The 13,400-nt window shown below is 49.2% G+C and overlaps 1 protein-coding gene across 4 annotated transcripts in view; it reads right to left on the bottom strand.

Moving 5' to 3' along the window:
• LOC131213705 (dual specificity protein kinase CLK2-like) overlaps positions 1 to 11,861 on the bottom strand; it is a 54,564-nt gene extending 42,703 nt beyond the window's left edge. For 2 of the 4 annotated variants that reach the window (XM_058207816.1, XM_058207819.1), the window contains exons 1-3: positions 11,365 to 11,472; positions 7,985 to 9,768; positions 4,104 to 4,221 (exon numbers count right to left, since the gene is read on the bottom strand). In XM_058207816.1, coding sequence (XP_058063799.1) covers positions 4,104 to 4,221; positions 7,985 to 9,654 — 1,788 coding nt within the window. In that variant the 5' untranslated portion in view covers positions 9,655 to 9,768; positions 11,365 to 11,472. Of the gene's footprint in view, positions 1 to 4,103; positions 4,222 to 7,984; positions 9,769 to 11,364; positions 11,473 to 11,544; positions 11,558 to 11,799 lie in introns of those variants that run through there. The other 2 variants (XM_058207817.1, XM_058207818.1) reach the window with 2 other exon arrangements.
• Positions 11,862 to 13,400: the final 1,539 nt, after the last annotated feature.

The following is a 13,400-nucleotide window of genomic DNA, read 5'->3' as shown; positions in this document are numbered from 1 at the left end:
CATGCACTGACGAGACTTGCATACCTTCTGGTTTTGGGTTTTTTTTTAATATTCTAGGCGAATTGAATCGACTTTGTGGTGATGATGTTCACGAAATGTTTATCAAGTTGATTTGAAGTTTGGTGTCTTATCCCCACGATCCTTAACACAAGGAACACGACCTTCGTTTTCATAATTCATTGTATCGTTATCATTCATTCGACGATCCTCATCGGTTAGTTTACAATATTTCGAAGCTTCTGTCATCTTATAAGCTGAGAAACAACATAATGTCTCGTGAATTCGTCACCGTGCGTTTCTTAGCCTTAACAATAGATATACCACCGTTTTCAATATACCTATTTATAGCAGACCAGTCAAAATGACTGGTCATGTGAAAAATTGCTTATTATGACTTCAAGTGCTGATTCATCTAAAAAAAGATAAAACAAGTTTAGTAATCCCAAATCAATTGGGATGTCGGCGCAAGAAGAAGGGAAAGGGATACGGTAAACACATTTTTTGCACACACCAACGATCTGGAGTGCCCAACCTACAAATCAGAGATCAATAGAACACATTCTGAAGAACATTTGCCCTTTTTGGCTTTAATTTCTCCATGGAAATATGAACCAGTCATATTGACTGGTATGGTATAAATGAAAAAAAATGGTTTTTGTTCTTTTATTACCGAGCAAAACGAAGGACATGGATGTGAAAACGGAAAACCCTCCAAGGTTACAACTTTAGCCTCAAATTTGGAGGTTCCAATTTTAACTGAACCTTGTTTTCGCGGTGCTCGAATTCACCTATAGCCACAAAAGGAACCGAACCTGTAACAAGCATCAAACACATAAAAACAGCCCGGTCCGTTCTTCTAAGATTAAAAAAGCATCAAACATATGAAAAAGCCACTTCAGCAACAGGGTTTTTCTATGAAAAACCCTATCTAAAAAAACTAAAGCTTCATTTGGTGCGATAAATTCATACAGTGCCTGAGAAAAGTTCACGAACTATCTTTACTTTCAGAGATTATTTGTCTACATTTGTGTTATAGTGTTGATTAAGACACGTGAGTGAAACATATGGTGTATGGATACGTTTTACGACTGCGCGATAATACCGGATTGCACCAGCATTTCAGATCAAACGCTAAAATTCGAATTTGTTTGTCCCGCCGGACCGAATCGAAATCAAACAACAACACCAGAAAATCAACAAAGCAAACTTCGGCACAATCGGCTGCTCGGTTGATGGCTATTTTTGAACGAACTGAAAACCCTTTACTCTGGACACGATAGTGCAGTTAATGCGCAAAAAATGACGCGTAGGTTGCAACAAGTACCGAGAAATGCATAGCCTATTTTTAACAACCGATCGACTAACAACATGTGCGAAAAATTATCGCCAAACAAAAGGGTGTAGAAACATCGCCCACTATTGTCCATCTAACCTAAGCAACAACAAGGACGTAGCGTTGATGAAAGATCAGTTCATCGGTTTGTCATTGGAACCGCATATAACATAATTTAAGGAAAGAAAACACAATTCAATTTACTCATGTATTACAACGCACATCGGGCAGAGGATTGTGGGAGAACTTCAACTTCATAAAGCCGATGCATTTGCTTTTTGAGTCGAAGTATTACAAATTCGCAGCAATAAAGCCGAAATAGTTTCAAAATATACGAGATACATAATCATTAAAACTGACCCTTTGCCATTGGTGTGGGTTTCATTGGGCTTCAAAAGGATGAATCTACAGCATTTAATAGTAAACATTTATCAATGAACAGAGCTGATTAGTTAATTAGTTTTACGACATGGAAAGTTTCTTTGTTTTGGTAATAAATGAACAATAGATTGGGTCACCACGACCAGGACTTGTCAGTAACTTGTAAGTTTTACGAAAACAATGCATCCCTGGACCATAATTCCTTTGGTATTTACTTTTAAATGTTGATTTAGATCCCATGTAGGAGAAAAGTTCAACTCCTCATAAGTGTAGTTCAGTCAGTCATCAACCGCAGAGCGCCGTTGTCCAGAGTTAGAGTGGTTTCAAAGCATCTCGATGGTAAAATAACATCCTTTTTTTCAAGTTAGCTTACTAATGTTCGTAAGCTTAAAATAAACATACTCTTCGGTTTTAGATTCTGTTGAATACTTTAAGCGGCTAAAAAAACGAAGGAAAACGATGTCTGAAACTGATAATTTCAAGATCCAAACTTTAACCTAACTGGTTTTTGCGTCACTCAAATCAAACCTATGGCTCCAAATGGTCCGTCCACGAGATTAAATCTAATTGTCTCTTAATCGTCATAACTTTGCACTTCGAACCTCGACATAAATGTCAACGCCTTAAAGGAGTGATTCCAAAAGAAGATATACTCATATTTTGTAACATATTAGTCATATGTGAAGTTGCAGCAGCTTCTTTTCGCTATCCTCTCCATGAGGTATGAACATTTGAGAAAAATGTTAGAGAAATGGAGCATACTGTTCCGAACGCGACTAATGCGCGTCTTGTGGAGGTCTTCGGCCTCCGCTACAGTGAGCAAAACCGCTACAGCATCAAAAGGCGTTTTTGTCAGTGCGGCAAATGTGGCTCGTTCGTTGCAGCCCCGAACACAAGCTTCGGCTAGCGTTAGCCAGGAGGCGTTCGCTGCTCACGTGGCACTGAAGCTTCAACCGCGAGATCCGCGAGAACAATGTTATGCTCCTCCTAGTGGCCGCTAGGAGGCGTGTTCGCCGTTGCTAGCCGCAGATGGTGCCACTCGTGTGGTGGTGATCACTGAAACGCTGTGGACTCCGGTCAAAGTGACCAAGACCGGTGTCAAGGCGAAAAGCCCACGGATCTTGCCGAAGGAATTGGCGGAATTGAAATTCGAAGCGTAGCCACAGACGCGGTTGCATGGGCAAATATCGAAGCGAGCACTCCTAACTGACGGTGGGGCGGATGCCTCCAAAAGCGTAAATGTCACCGCTTCCCTGTTCATAAATTACCAGATAGCGTTCGTGTTGAAAAATTCGATTCGGTCTGGTGCAATGATTATTTTCGTCATAGACATTTGATGAACGATTGACTGTATTTCGGAATTATTCAATAGTTTCCACTCAATTGCCAAATGCATCGGCTTTAGACCATCGGAAAATCCTAGATCTCTAAACCAAACGATATGTGCTATGCGTATTTCTTTTTTTCGATTTCGAATGTCGCAAATTACGATATGTGCCATTCCGATAACTAACTGATGAATCGAGTTTGCCCACGCCCAGGATATGTCCGAGTTCGAGCCAGACTTGTTCAACTGTAGGCGAAGGCTTTTAGACCGTTTGCTCCACGCTTCTCAGGCGATCGGTTGTTTATGAAAATAGATTAAATTTTTTGCATTTCTCACTGCAACCCACGCGTCATGTTTTGTGCATTAACTGCATCACTGCGCGCCCGGGCGCAAAGAGTGTTGGAAAATAGTTAAAAATAACCATCACCGGAGGCGCTCACTTATCCAAGATTGCATTGTGGGTTTCCGGTTTTATTTCTTGCCGGCGATCAAATTCAAATTCATACGTTTGGTTTAAGTGCTGCACTAAATTTCGAATGTCTCTGACACGCCGCCGCAATCGAGTACGCCAAAAGCCGTTAAGCCAAAATGCTACTGTAAACAAACTGTCAACAAATCATTTTTCCAAATATAGCGTTTCCGTTTTATTTACATGATCTTTTCTGTTCCATGATCTAATCTGTCGAAGAAACACATTGGCTAGACGAGACTTGCAGCTGGCGCGTATATGACTTTATCTGTGGAATGAAGTAGAACTTTTCCGACTAAAACGACGTTCATTTTGAAGGAGTGGAAACGTAAATATGGCGAACAGTCGCACAGTTTGCGATCCTTCCCAACGTTGTGGTGACAGTGTAATGATTACATAAATAATAACAATTAAATATTATATTTGCGTTCACATGCGGTCCGCGGGCTTATGTATCAGTGCAACATTACACGCGTTATACGGTTGGGCATTCTAGGTAGTAACTCACATGTTCGACACATGGTACGATGCAAAATATAACGAAACGAAAAATGTCTGTAATTCCTCGTAAGCATGCAGCATGCAAATCCTACCTCATATGGTAAACGCGCTCGGCGTCGCTCGTCTTCTGAACCGCACCAGGCATGTGATTCGTCGTGCTCGTGTTTCCACCGGCCCTCGTCGCCGTCCGCATTGCCGCAGTCATCGGAACTGCAAAGAAATACGAAAGAAATACAGAAACCATGTGTGAAACACGGAAAAGAGCAATAAAGAACCATTCGTATGTGGCCAGATTCGTATGCCCGTCGATAAGCTAAATCAGATAATCGTTTGTTGAAAAAACCCAAAAAGTTGTCCAGCAATTTTCATCAGACTGTTGTGAAGACGTTTTATCATTAAACAGTGAATAAATAAGCCCCCGTTGATGGAGTAGCCGCATAACGCTCGCAAGTGTTGTGCATATATAACCTATTGCTACTTATATACATATGCAAAATATCAGGTTGGGGAAAAAGAAATGGTCCTTTTTCACGATAGATGCTTTTAGTGACTAATATCTCGTGAAGTATCGATCGTACAGTCTAGGCTTGTTATCAAGATGACACTTCACACTTCAAACATGCAAACTTACTCCACTCAGTTGTCAATCGCTACGTGCTGACGATGGAAGTCACTAAAGCGAAAATTGGGTACATATTACAGTTTTTCTTTGAAAAAGGCGAAAATTCAAGCTAGCGCGCTCCAATTTTACATGGTGCTTATGGTGCCGATACTCTAACAGCTAGTGGCGATAAATGTTGGTTTCGTTTACCCGTTTCAGTTATTTTTTATATTAAAGCCTACGCAAACACGTCATCGAAAATATCGATAAAATCACAGAAATAATCAAAGTACATCGGCATGTTAGTAATTAGAGCATCAGCCAGAAGCTAAAGATCAATCATCGAACAGCTTAAAGCCATTTGCGCAAATCCAGTTTCACAAAGAAGCTCGATGTTTGGCTGCCACACTAATTAATACAAAAAAAGTGTGATGGATCGAATTTCAATCTGCGAAGTTTTGGCCAAATGGAATGAAATCGACCATTTCTTAAACGTATGTGTACTGGGGATGAGAAAAGGGATACATACGACAATGTTGTGCTATAAAGATTATGGCCATAACTTGATGAAGCAGCTCAAACGCAGACCAAACCAGGACTAACGGCAAGGAAGGTTCTACTGGGTATATGGTGAGACTTGAAAGGAGTTGTATAAACAAATAATGTGAGTAGTATCTCATAATAATATGTGGCTTCCGTGTGGCTAAATACTAAATTCAGATCTCTACTGTCAATGACTGCACCGGTCGAAGCTACCAGAAAAGACCAGAACCGGCTAAAGGAAGATGTTTTGTGTTCCACCAAGACAACGAAATGTCACCCACGACTTTGGTGACTCGCCAGAAAGTCTAGCAGCTTGGTTGGAAAGTGTTAATGCATCCACCGTATAGTCCGGACCTTGCACCAAGCGATTGATACCTTTTTCGCGCATTACAAAATTTCCTGAGGGATGAAAAACTGAGACCAAGAAAGGATTGCGAAAATGGATTACTCGAGTTTTTCACCAATAACGATCAAGTCTTCTATGAGAGAGGCATGGTAAAGCTACATTTGAAAAGACAAAAACTTTCCAACATAACGATGCATGTTTGACGTAAATCGGATCATTGGAAATATCTTAAATACACTTTTGAAATTCACGCAAAAAACGACCATTTCTTTTTCCCCAACCTAATATGTATACAAATTATTTATATACAAATTAAATATTTTGTATTTGTTAATTTTGTATTTGTTTATCTATTTTGCTAATTAATTGCGAAACGCCTCCACAACAATCTGCACCACCAGGACAACTTTTTGTAATGCTTTTTACCACTACGTGGAATCGAATACAGAAATCGGTGAGGACAGGGGTGTAAGTAGCAAGACCGTCAAGTAGCAGATGAAGGAGGCAGTGAGTAACGCGAGCGCCACGACCTTGCGACGGCTTGACTCAGGCTTCTCCGACCTACATAGTCCCGTCCAAGTTCCCCAATAGCCGTCGTCCAATTCGCCTCACGGTATTCCCTCCACGCACCGGATGATCAGGGTGCGGGCGGTGATGCCAATAGGCAGGCAATAGGAGAGAGAGATTGAGAGGGATGAGGTCCAGAGCATTGGAGGCATTGGTCCTCAGACCAGCACCGGAGGTTAAGGTCACCGGCTGAAGTTGTGGCTGAAGTCTTTTCCAAATTGAGACGGCCGTTTGGCAGGCACCGTTCAGCCATCGTTCGCCGCATTCGAGCAATGGACTACAGACACGCTTCCGTCTTCAGCCTGGAGTGATGCAAGATCACATATACGTCGGCAAACTTGACCGGGTCGTCCGACTTCGGTTCGCACGAGGATACGATCGTTACGTCCGTCGCGGCCGTCTGCGTTCCACCTTCACGCTCGAGCAGGACCGAACGCCACAACCTTGACCTTCGTGGTACGAGAAGCGAAGGAACGCGACACCGCCCCGGGACACTCTCGTGGAGCTTCTTTGCATTGCCACGCTGCGTACGGAAGCGTCCAGCACACACTGGTGATGGTCCACGCATCCAAGGTCTGTAAGCCCAAACAAGAAAGTGAAATCTGCACAACAGAAAACACACGCGCATAAATGAAAGTCACCGTTGTCGAGAGAAAAGCACCAACAAACCGGTGCCGCGTAGGTTGTACGAACCGCTGAACCGTCCATTGTCAGCGTCGACTGGTCACAAATAAAAAAAAAGAGAACAAGCACACCGTGCAGTTATGTACGCAACAGCCCCACGAATAAATGCTAAATGGTTCCCGCAAGGATCGTTAGATGATGAGATGCAGAACATCGTAATAACAAGCAGCCAAGCAGCTGATCTCTGTATACGTTTGGGGCAGTTCGGCAGCTATACCATCTCTTCCATTCCTGCTCGCCTGCTGCTGCGTGGCTTCAACAGCAGCACTCCGCCGTCCAAGGGGACACGTCACTAGTCAGCCCACACAGTGACAACGAGCATATCATGTTGAAAACACCGGTTCTCGTCCATTAGCATTGCGTCCACCTTGTCACAACCCGCTTCAGTCTCCATTCGTAACCAAAACAAGACTTTCGGCCATTACCATTATCCGTTTGGTTTTTTTTTTCGATCCATTTCATCAGCGCGGTTGTCTGAGAAGGAGGTCGGAACAGTTCTACAGATTACTGTAAGAACGTTACACCTGCACGGTGCGCAAATGCCACCCCACGCCTGACGAGATTGGCATCGGGAGCAGGATTTTGTCGTACGTCGCGCGGTGATTCACTCGATAGTCATGCGCGTATTCGACCGACACGACCGAGAGAAAGCAATTAATTCATAGTGGGCAAAACTAGCTAACAAAAGAGTTTGTACAATACGTTTAGGACCATTTCATTGTGAACTCACAAGCACTAAGTACAGTTTGAGTGAAATTATAGGAGTTTTATGCAAATGATTATGTGGGGTTATGATTCTTCGCTTCTGCGGCTTCTAAATGGAATCTATCGAAACAGTTCAAATTGTCTGTACTTAGTACGACACAGTGCCACTTCGGCATTCAGTGTCTCATCGAAGGAAACGGGTGCAGGCAAACAATGTACCGAATAGGTCCTGGCTCCCTTTTAAAAATGTTAGAAAAACGGTAATTTTTGCCAATTCGTTCGCTGTACTATCGTCCACTATGCGGCGCAGGGTCGCGATCATGTGGAGCAGGTTACGGTCAATGGACCGTGGAGATTATGACAGCATCGGTACGTGCTACAGCCAGCAAGTCTGGAAAAGCCGCCCCCCCACATCAGCGTTCTTGGCAGGTTCGGTTTGATCCGTGTTTGGACAGGCTGGATGTCTGGACGTAAGCTGAAAGCAGGGCCGCACACTTAATATGGTTCGGTGTCGCAGGACTACTTACGCGTGCGTCGATGGAGCAGCACCATCCGCGACGGGCCCGGCTCTGCTAGTGTCCGCCAAATAGTTGTCACCGTTGCCGGACGGGAAACGATTGCACTTCGGAAACCACGTCGCAACGGCAACGTAAACTGTCACTTGTTCACCGTCTTCCTCTTCACCTGCGTCCGCACTGTCCAGTGCTTCATCATCGGCGGGTTTCACGCGATCGTAGTCGTTCACTCCCCTCACCACCTTTTCCTCTTCCAGCTCGTTATCGTTGTCAGCGGAGGAAGTAGTGCCACGCGCTCCAAGCAACCGCCTACGGTAGGGATGGGTCTGGGTGGTGCAGCCATCATTCTCGGCACCAAATCGCGGAAGACCATGACACAACGGCTGCCAGCGCTGGTGCCGCTGGCTGATGCTCTCGAACTTGTAAAAGTAGTTGCCTTGTAGCTGCTCGCTCAATGCAACCGAGTTTGGTTTGGCTTGCCCGTGACCTTTGAGATGGATGTGCCCCCCTGCTCGGACAGGCTTCGCGTTGGCCGTCGGTTTAGCTGGGTTCAGCTGCGGCAACTGCCTTGGCCAGCGTCTGCTGCCACCGGTCGGTTTTATTCCGATGGTCGGACTTTGGGGCCAACTCCCGGGCGACTCTGGAGCTCGCCTTCCGCCAGCGGGACCATCCACTGCTGCTGCGGCGGTGGTGGTGCCGGTAGCCGGTGGTGTCGGCCGTTGATAGAACTCTCGCTCGAATGGCAACCCGTCCGGGAACTTGGTGGAGAACACTCGCGGCACAGTACGCGGTTCGGTCGGTGCCTCCGGAGCCGTACCGGAGCCGGCCACAGGAGCCGACGTTCCCAAGTCCAGCAGTCTTTTCGATTTGCGCACCTGTTGCATCAGATGGCTCACGGGCATCAGTGGCCGACCTAGGGGCTGGCGATTCTCGTTGTTCTCCCGCCGTTGCTGCACCGGCTCCCATGCCCGACCTACCGGAACCTCTGGCGGCTCGGCAGCTCTCGTCGGCGGTCCCGCGGCCCGGGCATACCGCTTGCTGTTGCCATCCCCTGTTGCTGCACGGTGATGGTGAGACGCCGTCAAGATGCCACTAACGCGGCCACTAGTGTTGCCCGCGGTCCGACTCGATACGACCCGTACCTGGGACCGGCACGCATTATACGCACGTTTCTGTGATCCGGCCGGGACTGCTTCGCCCCCGCCCCCGCCCCCGCCAACGTTGCTGGTACCAGCACCGGCACCGTACTTGGGTACAATCGATTCAACCGACGTACCGGAACTGACGGGTGACTTACGTCGTGCCGCGGACGGCGGGATCTTCCGCTGTCCGGTGCGGGGCGAGGGAAGTGGTGGTGGTGGTGAGTCGCGCCGACCCACTACCAACTGCGGACGGTCGTGACCGGTGCACGGATGGCGCCCGCGACACTCCGATGATGCCGGTGGCATCGCCAGCCTGGACGGACCAGCGATGAGACCACTGCGCCGGAAGCTGCTCCGGATCGGTGAAACTGGACTCGATCCGAACGGTCCGAAGGTCGAAAACGAACGCCAGGGTAGCGCGCTGGTCGGCATCGTAACAGGCACCGGGTTCAGGCCTCCGCCTCCGTTATCGGACAATCCGCGGTGCGCCGAACGTTGATCTAAGCCACTACTAACGCGATACCGAGATACGCACGACATTTCACACTACCAGAAACACACCGCCCCGGGACCGTGGTCAGCGAACGCCACGGATACGTTTCATTAATTCCGCCGCTCCAAGAGTCTTCCGTTCCGGCAAGAGCGCCGCATCCACTGGCGAGACAATAACAAAAGCGAAACCGAAAATGGCGAATATAAATGTGTGCGTCCAGGGCGCTGCTATCTCCACTCGGGCGCTTCGCTTGTTATCTGTTACGAAATGGCAAGCTTATCTCCGCTCTCTTTCGGGCGTCCATCCGGGCTGACTGAGCTGCGCGGTGCACTGAAACTGTCGCACCGAAACCACCGCACCCATACTCGGCTCAGATGTGTCCAGCGATGCCGAGTCCGAGATGGTTGCCTTGATACCATGTGGTGGTGGACCGACAGCACACACCCGTTCGCCACCATACACCAATTAATAGATGAAAGCAGATACGACACAGATACGGGAACGAAATTGGCACACCAGTACTCGGGGGCATAGGCAAGAAGCCGTGCGTTTTTTGACAACTGGCGACCATGTGTTCGAGCCGGCCGTTCCGGGCAAGGGCCAATTGGAACAATAAGTTGCTCCATGCGGGAATGCGTGAGTGGCTTAAAGGCGAGCCTCGGCGCTATCAACGGGACGGCCGGGACTTGGACTTGTCAGTCGAGCGATAGATGTCAAGTTTGAACGGCTGTACAAAAACGGCTAACGTTCGGTGGTGTTTAACTGTTGTGTCTCCTATCTTAAGGTCGAGCATCGAGCGTTCCCGAGGGCGCGCCCCGACTCACCGGCGGCTTCGATTCCGGCGCTGCACTCGCGACCTGAGCGGACCAGCCAAATAAGGCAGGTTCAAGCAAAACCGTCCTGCGTCCGTCCCGCACAAACACAAACCGGTTGGAGAAACTGGCCAACGAAACGAAACACGGTGGCTGTGCAGACCGAAGCCGCGGACCGTGCGCTGATGACGCATTTGGTTCAGCTGATAAAATGGCAACAAAACAAAACAACCTACGGTGGACGGACGGACGCGCAAAATTATGCTCAAACGTCCGTCTGCCCGCCTGTGTGTGGCTGTGTGCCAATTTTGTAGAACGGAGCGATGCGCGCACATCGGACATGATGCTGATCCGGACCGTCCCGAACCGTTTCGCAACCGTGCTCATTCGCGTCGCGTCGCACCTTCGCGGCTACCGATGCAGCGGTGCAGCAGCGTCTTGCTGCAGAGATGCGAACAGCGACGACCTTGGCTCCAATTAGCCGCGCAACCCACGCTTCTGTAGGAACGGCATTGCGGCGCGGTCGTTAACTTATAGATCGAATGTCACCGGGTGAGACCGAACACGCTCTGTCTGGTACCGTCTGGACGGCCGCAAGCAGGGGGCAGGAAGCAGCATACCGACGGACTGTCGCAGTCGACCTTGAACCCACCAGGGGAAACCCGCTGGGCTCTCGCGAACCGCGGATGCAAAGATCTAACACTAATCTGACCGCTGCTGCTGCCGAACGACCTGGTGCGGCTCAGCCCAGCGGCTCTGCTTCTCTTCTCAACCGACTAGCGTTCATCCCATCGGCGAGATACCTGGCCGGCCACAAAGACGAGACGCACAGAAAGAGAGCCAAACCAGACACTGCGGAAGTACGGACACTCTTGGCCGGATCTTCGGTGCCTGTGGCAATTTGTTTCCCGATGGAACTGATGCTTTAACGACACTCTAACGGACTGATTGTTCTGGCTTGGAGTAGGATTGATAGCGGCTGGAATTGATTGCTGGAGCATCCGGGATCCGCGTTCAGAAGGCTACCGAGGCTGGCTTGGGGCGGGCTCCGAACTACGTCCAAACACGGATGCCGGCCGGAGCTACACTACAATCGGCGAGGGGGCCTCAAAACCCCATACGTACACAGAGTAGTAATTCGCACACCGGAAGCTACTCATCAAACGAATCTAACTCATCAAAAGCCGTGCTGTGAGACACGGACAGGACTACGGCGATAACGCAAACACTACACTGATGCCGTCGGCGGCGGCAGTGGTGGCGAAACCGAGGCAGCCCACCGCGTTGCGACAACACGAGGTTCAAGGGCGATCCTCTCGCGCGATGCCCCTCGATTTCTACTGTTCATGTCGGCACTAGCGCGACCGCGACGCTTACTACCCCGTGTGGTGCCTCCACCCGCGCACTACGGCAGCGACCGCCGCGGCCACACCGAAAAGACGGCAACGTCGAATGCATCCACAGCCCGACCGATGACCACCCGAACGACGATCGCTGGTGGGGTCGTATCGCTAGGCGGCGGCAGCGTGCTGCCGAACTTCGGAGCAGTGCGGCGCGGAGCGTGCGATCGCCAACGAACACGGTAGACGACTGGAGAACGACGCGAACGGATCGAAACTGGACGAAGTGTCACTGATTCGCTGCTCCAGCGGCTGTAACTGGCGGTTTGTGGGCACGACCGCTTTCGCCATCTGAAGGCGCCTTTGAAGGCTTTTCGCGGCCTCTCGCACACTCGCACACTCTCGCACACGCGGGGGCCTCGTGTACCGAGCGCCTTAAAAAGGCGCTACGGCGGTGCGAACGCAAGACTGCGCGACGAAGGAGGCTCCGATCGCTGCTTTGTACAGCATCGCGGCAGCCGTACGCGGTGGATGAAGCAAAAGGTATGCCCACCTTCCAAACATCTCGCCCAACCAATTCGTTCTAACTCGTTCATTTATACCCCCCTTAGCTTGCGGTCCAGCAACCCGGAAGTGGGTGTTTTCGGATAAAGTTCAACGTCGACACCATCCGAACCTTGCACCGGTTGCCGAACCTTTTTATCACAAACTAGCAAAGCAGAGCGGTCAGCTCTGTTGGGCTGAAAATGATTTAAAAAAAAGCGCCAGCCCCTCTCGGAGGTACAGTTGACTTGGCCCCGGCATCGAAGCCTGGCGGATGGGCTCTATCAGATCTGTGTGATCTGTGGACATGCTGTGATGCTGCTATCCAAATCAGATGTCATTCTGAACGAACCGGAAACGACAGGACCCAAAGTGGCTTGTTTTACATAGAGAGTACGCCAAGCTAGCTAGATGTTTGCGGACTGTGAACACGGAGCAAAAGAATGTTACAATGGTCAGTAAAGCTGCGAACAAAGCTACATTTGAAGGATTGTAAAGTAAGACAACAAAACGCTGGCACGCTCCGCGCCATGTAGCGTATTATTTGCGGAAACGGACAATCTATTACACCGGCCAAGGTTAACGTGCGTACGCGTGCGCTCGCTAGCGGGTAATGGTCGGAAATGGTTGGCAGACAGCGTCTATTAGGATCGCGCAAAAAGGCCAACGTTCGTGCAGGTCGCTTCAATTGGTGTTAATCTATCAGTTCCCGTGTTCCGGCACATCCCCGACTGTGCGAGTGGTAATAAACCCACTCTGCGATAACGCAGGTCACCTGCAGTATACCGGAGGCAGTGTAAAAGTGTGGCTGCATCGGCCATCGACAAACTGTGGCGTCAAAACCTTGGCGACTGTTTAATGCTGGTGAATGTCTGGCGCAACGCAAGGCTAACGCCTTGCGGCCCCAGAGCCAAGGCCGCCACTGCGGCGCAGAATCACACCTAGGATGTACACTGGCCGGTCAATTCTGCAAACCAGTTTGGTCCGGGGCTATAACGCGTACCGGATACCCGCGTATGCGTGATGCAGTGGGTAAGGGAAATCAAGCTGCAGTCATCCGTCCGTTCAATCGCCAATCTGGAGTCCTAGTTCGCTTAT

This window comes from Anopheles bellator, chromosome X, assembly GCF_943735745.2.
Source record: "Anopheles bellator chromosome X, idAnoBellAS_SP24_06.2, whole genome shotgun sequence".
In the NCBI taxonomy this organism is placed as follows: Eukaryota; Metazoa; Arthropoda; class Insecta; order Diptera; family Culicidae; genus Anopheles; species Anopheles bellator.
Note: the sequence above shows the minus strand (reverse complement) of the source record. Positions and strands in the feature narration are given on the sequence as shown.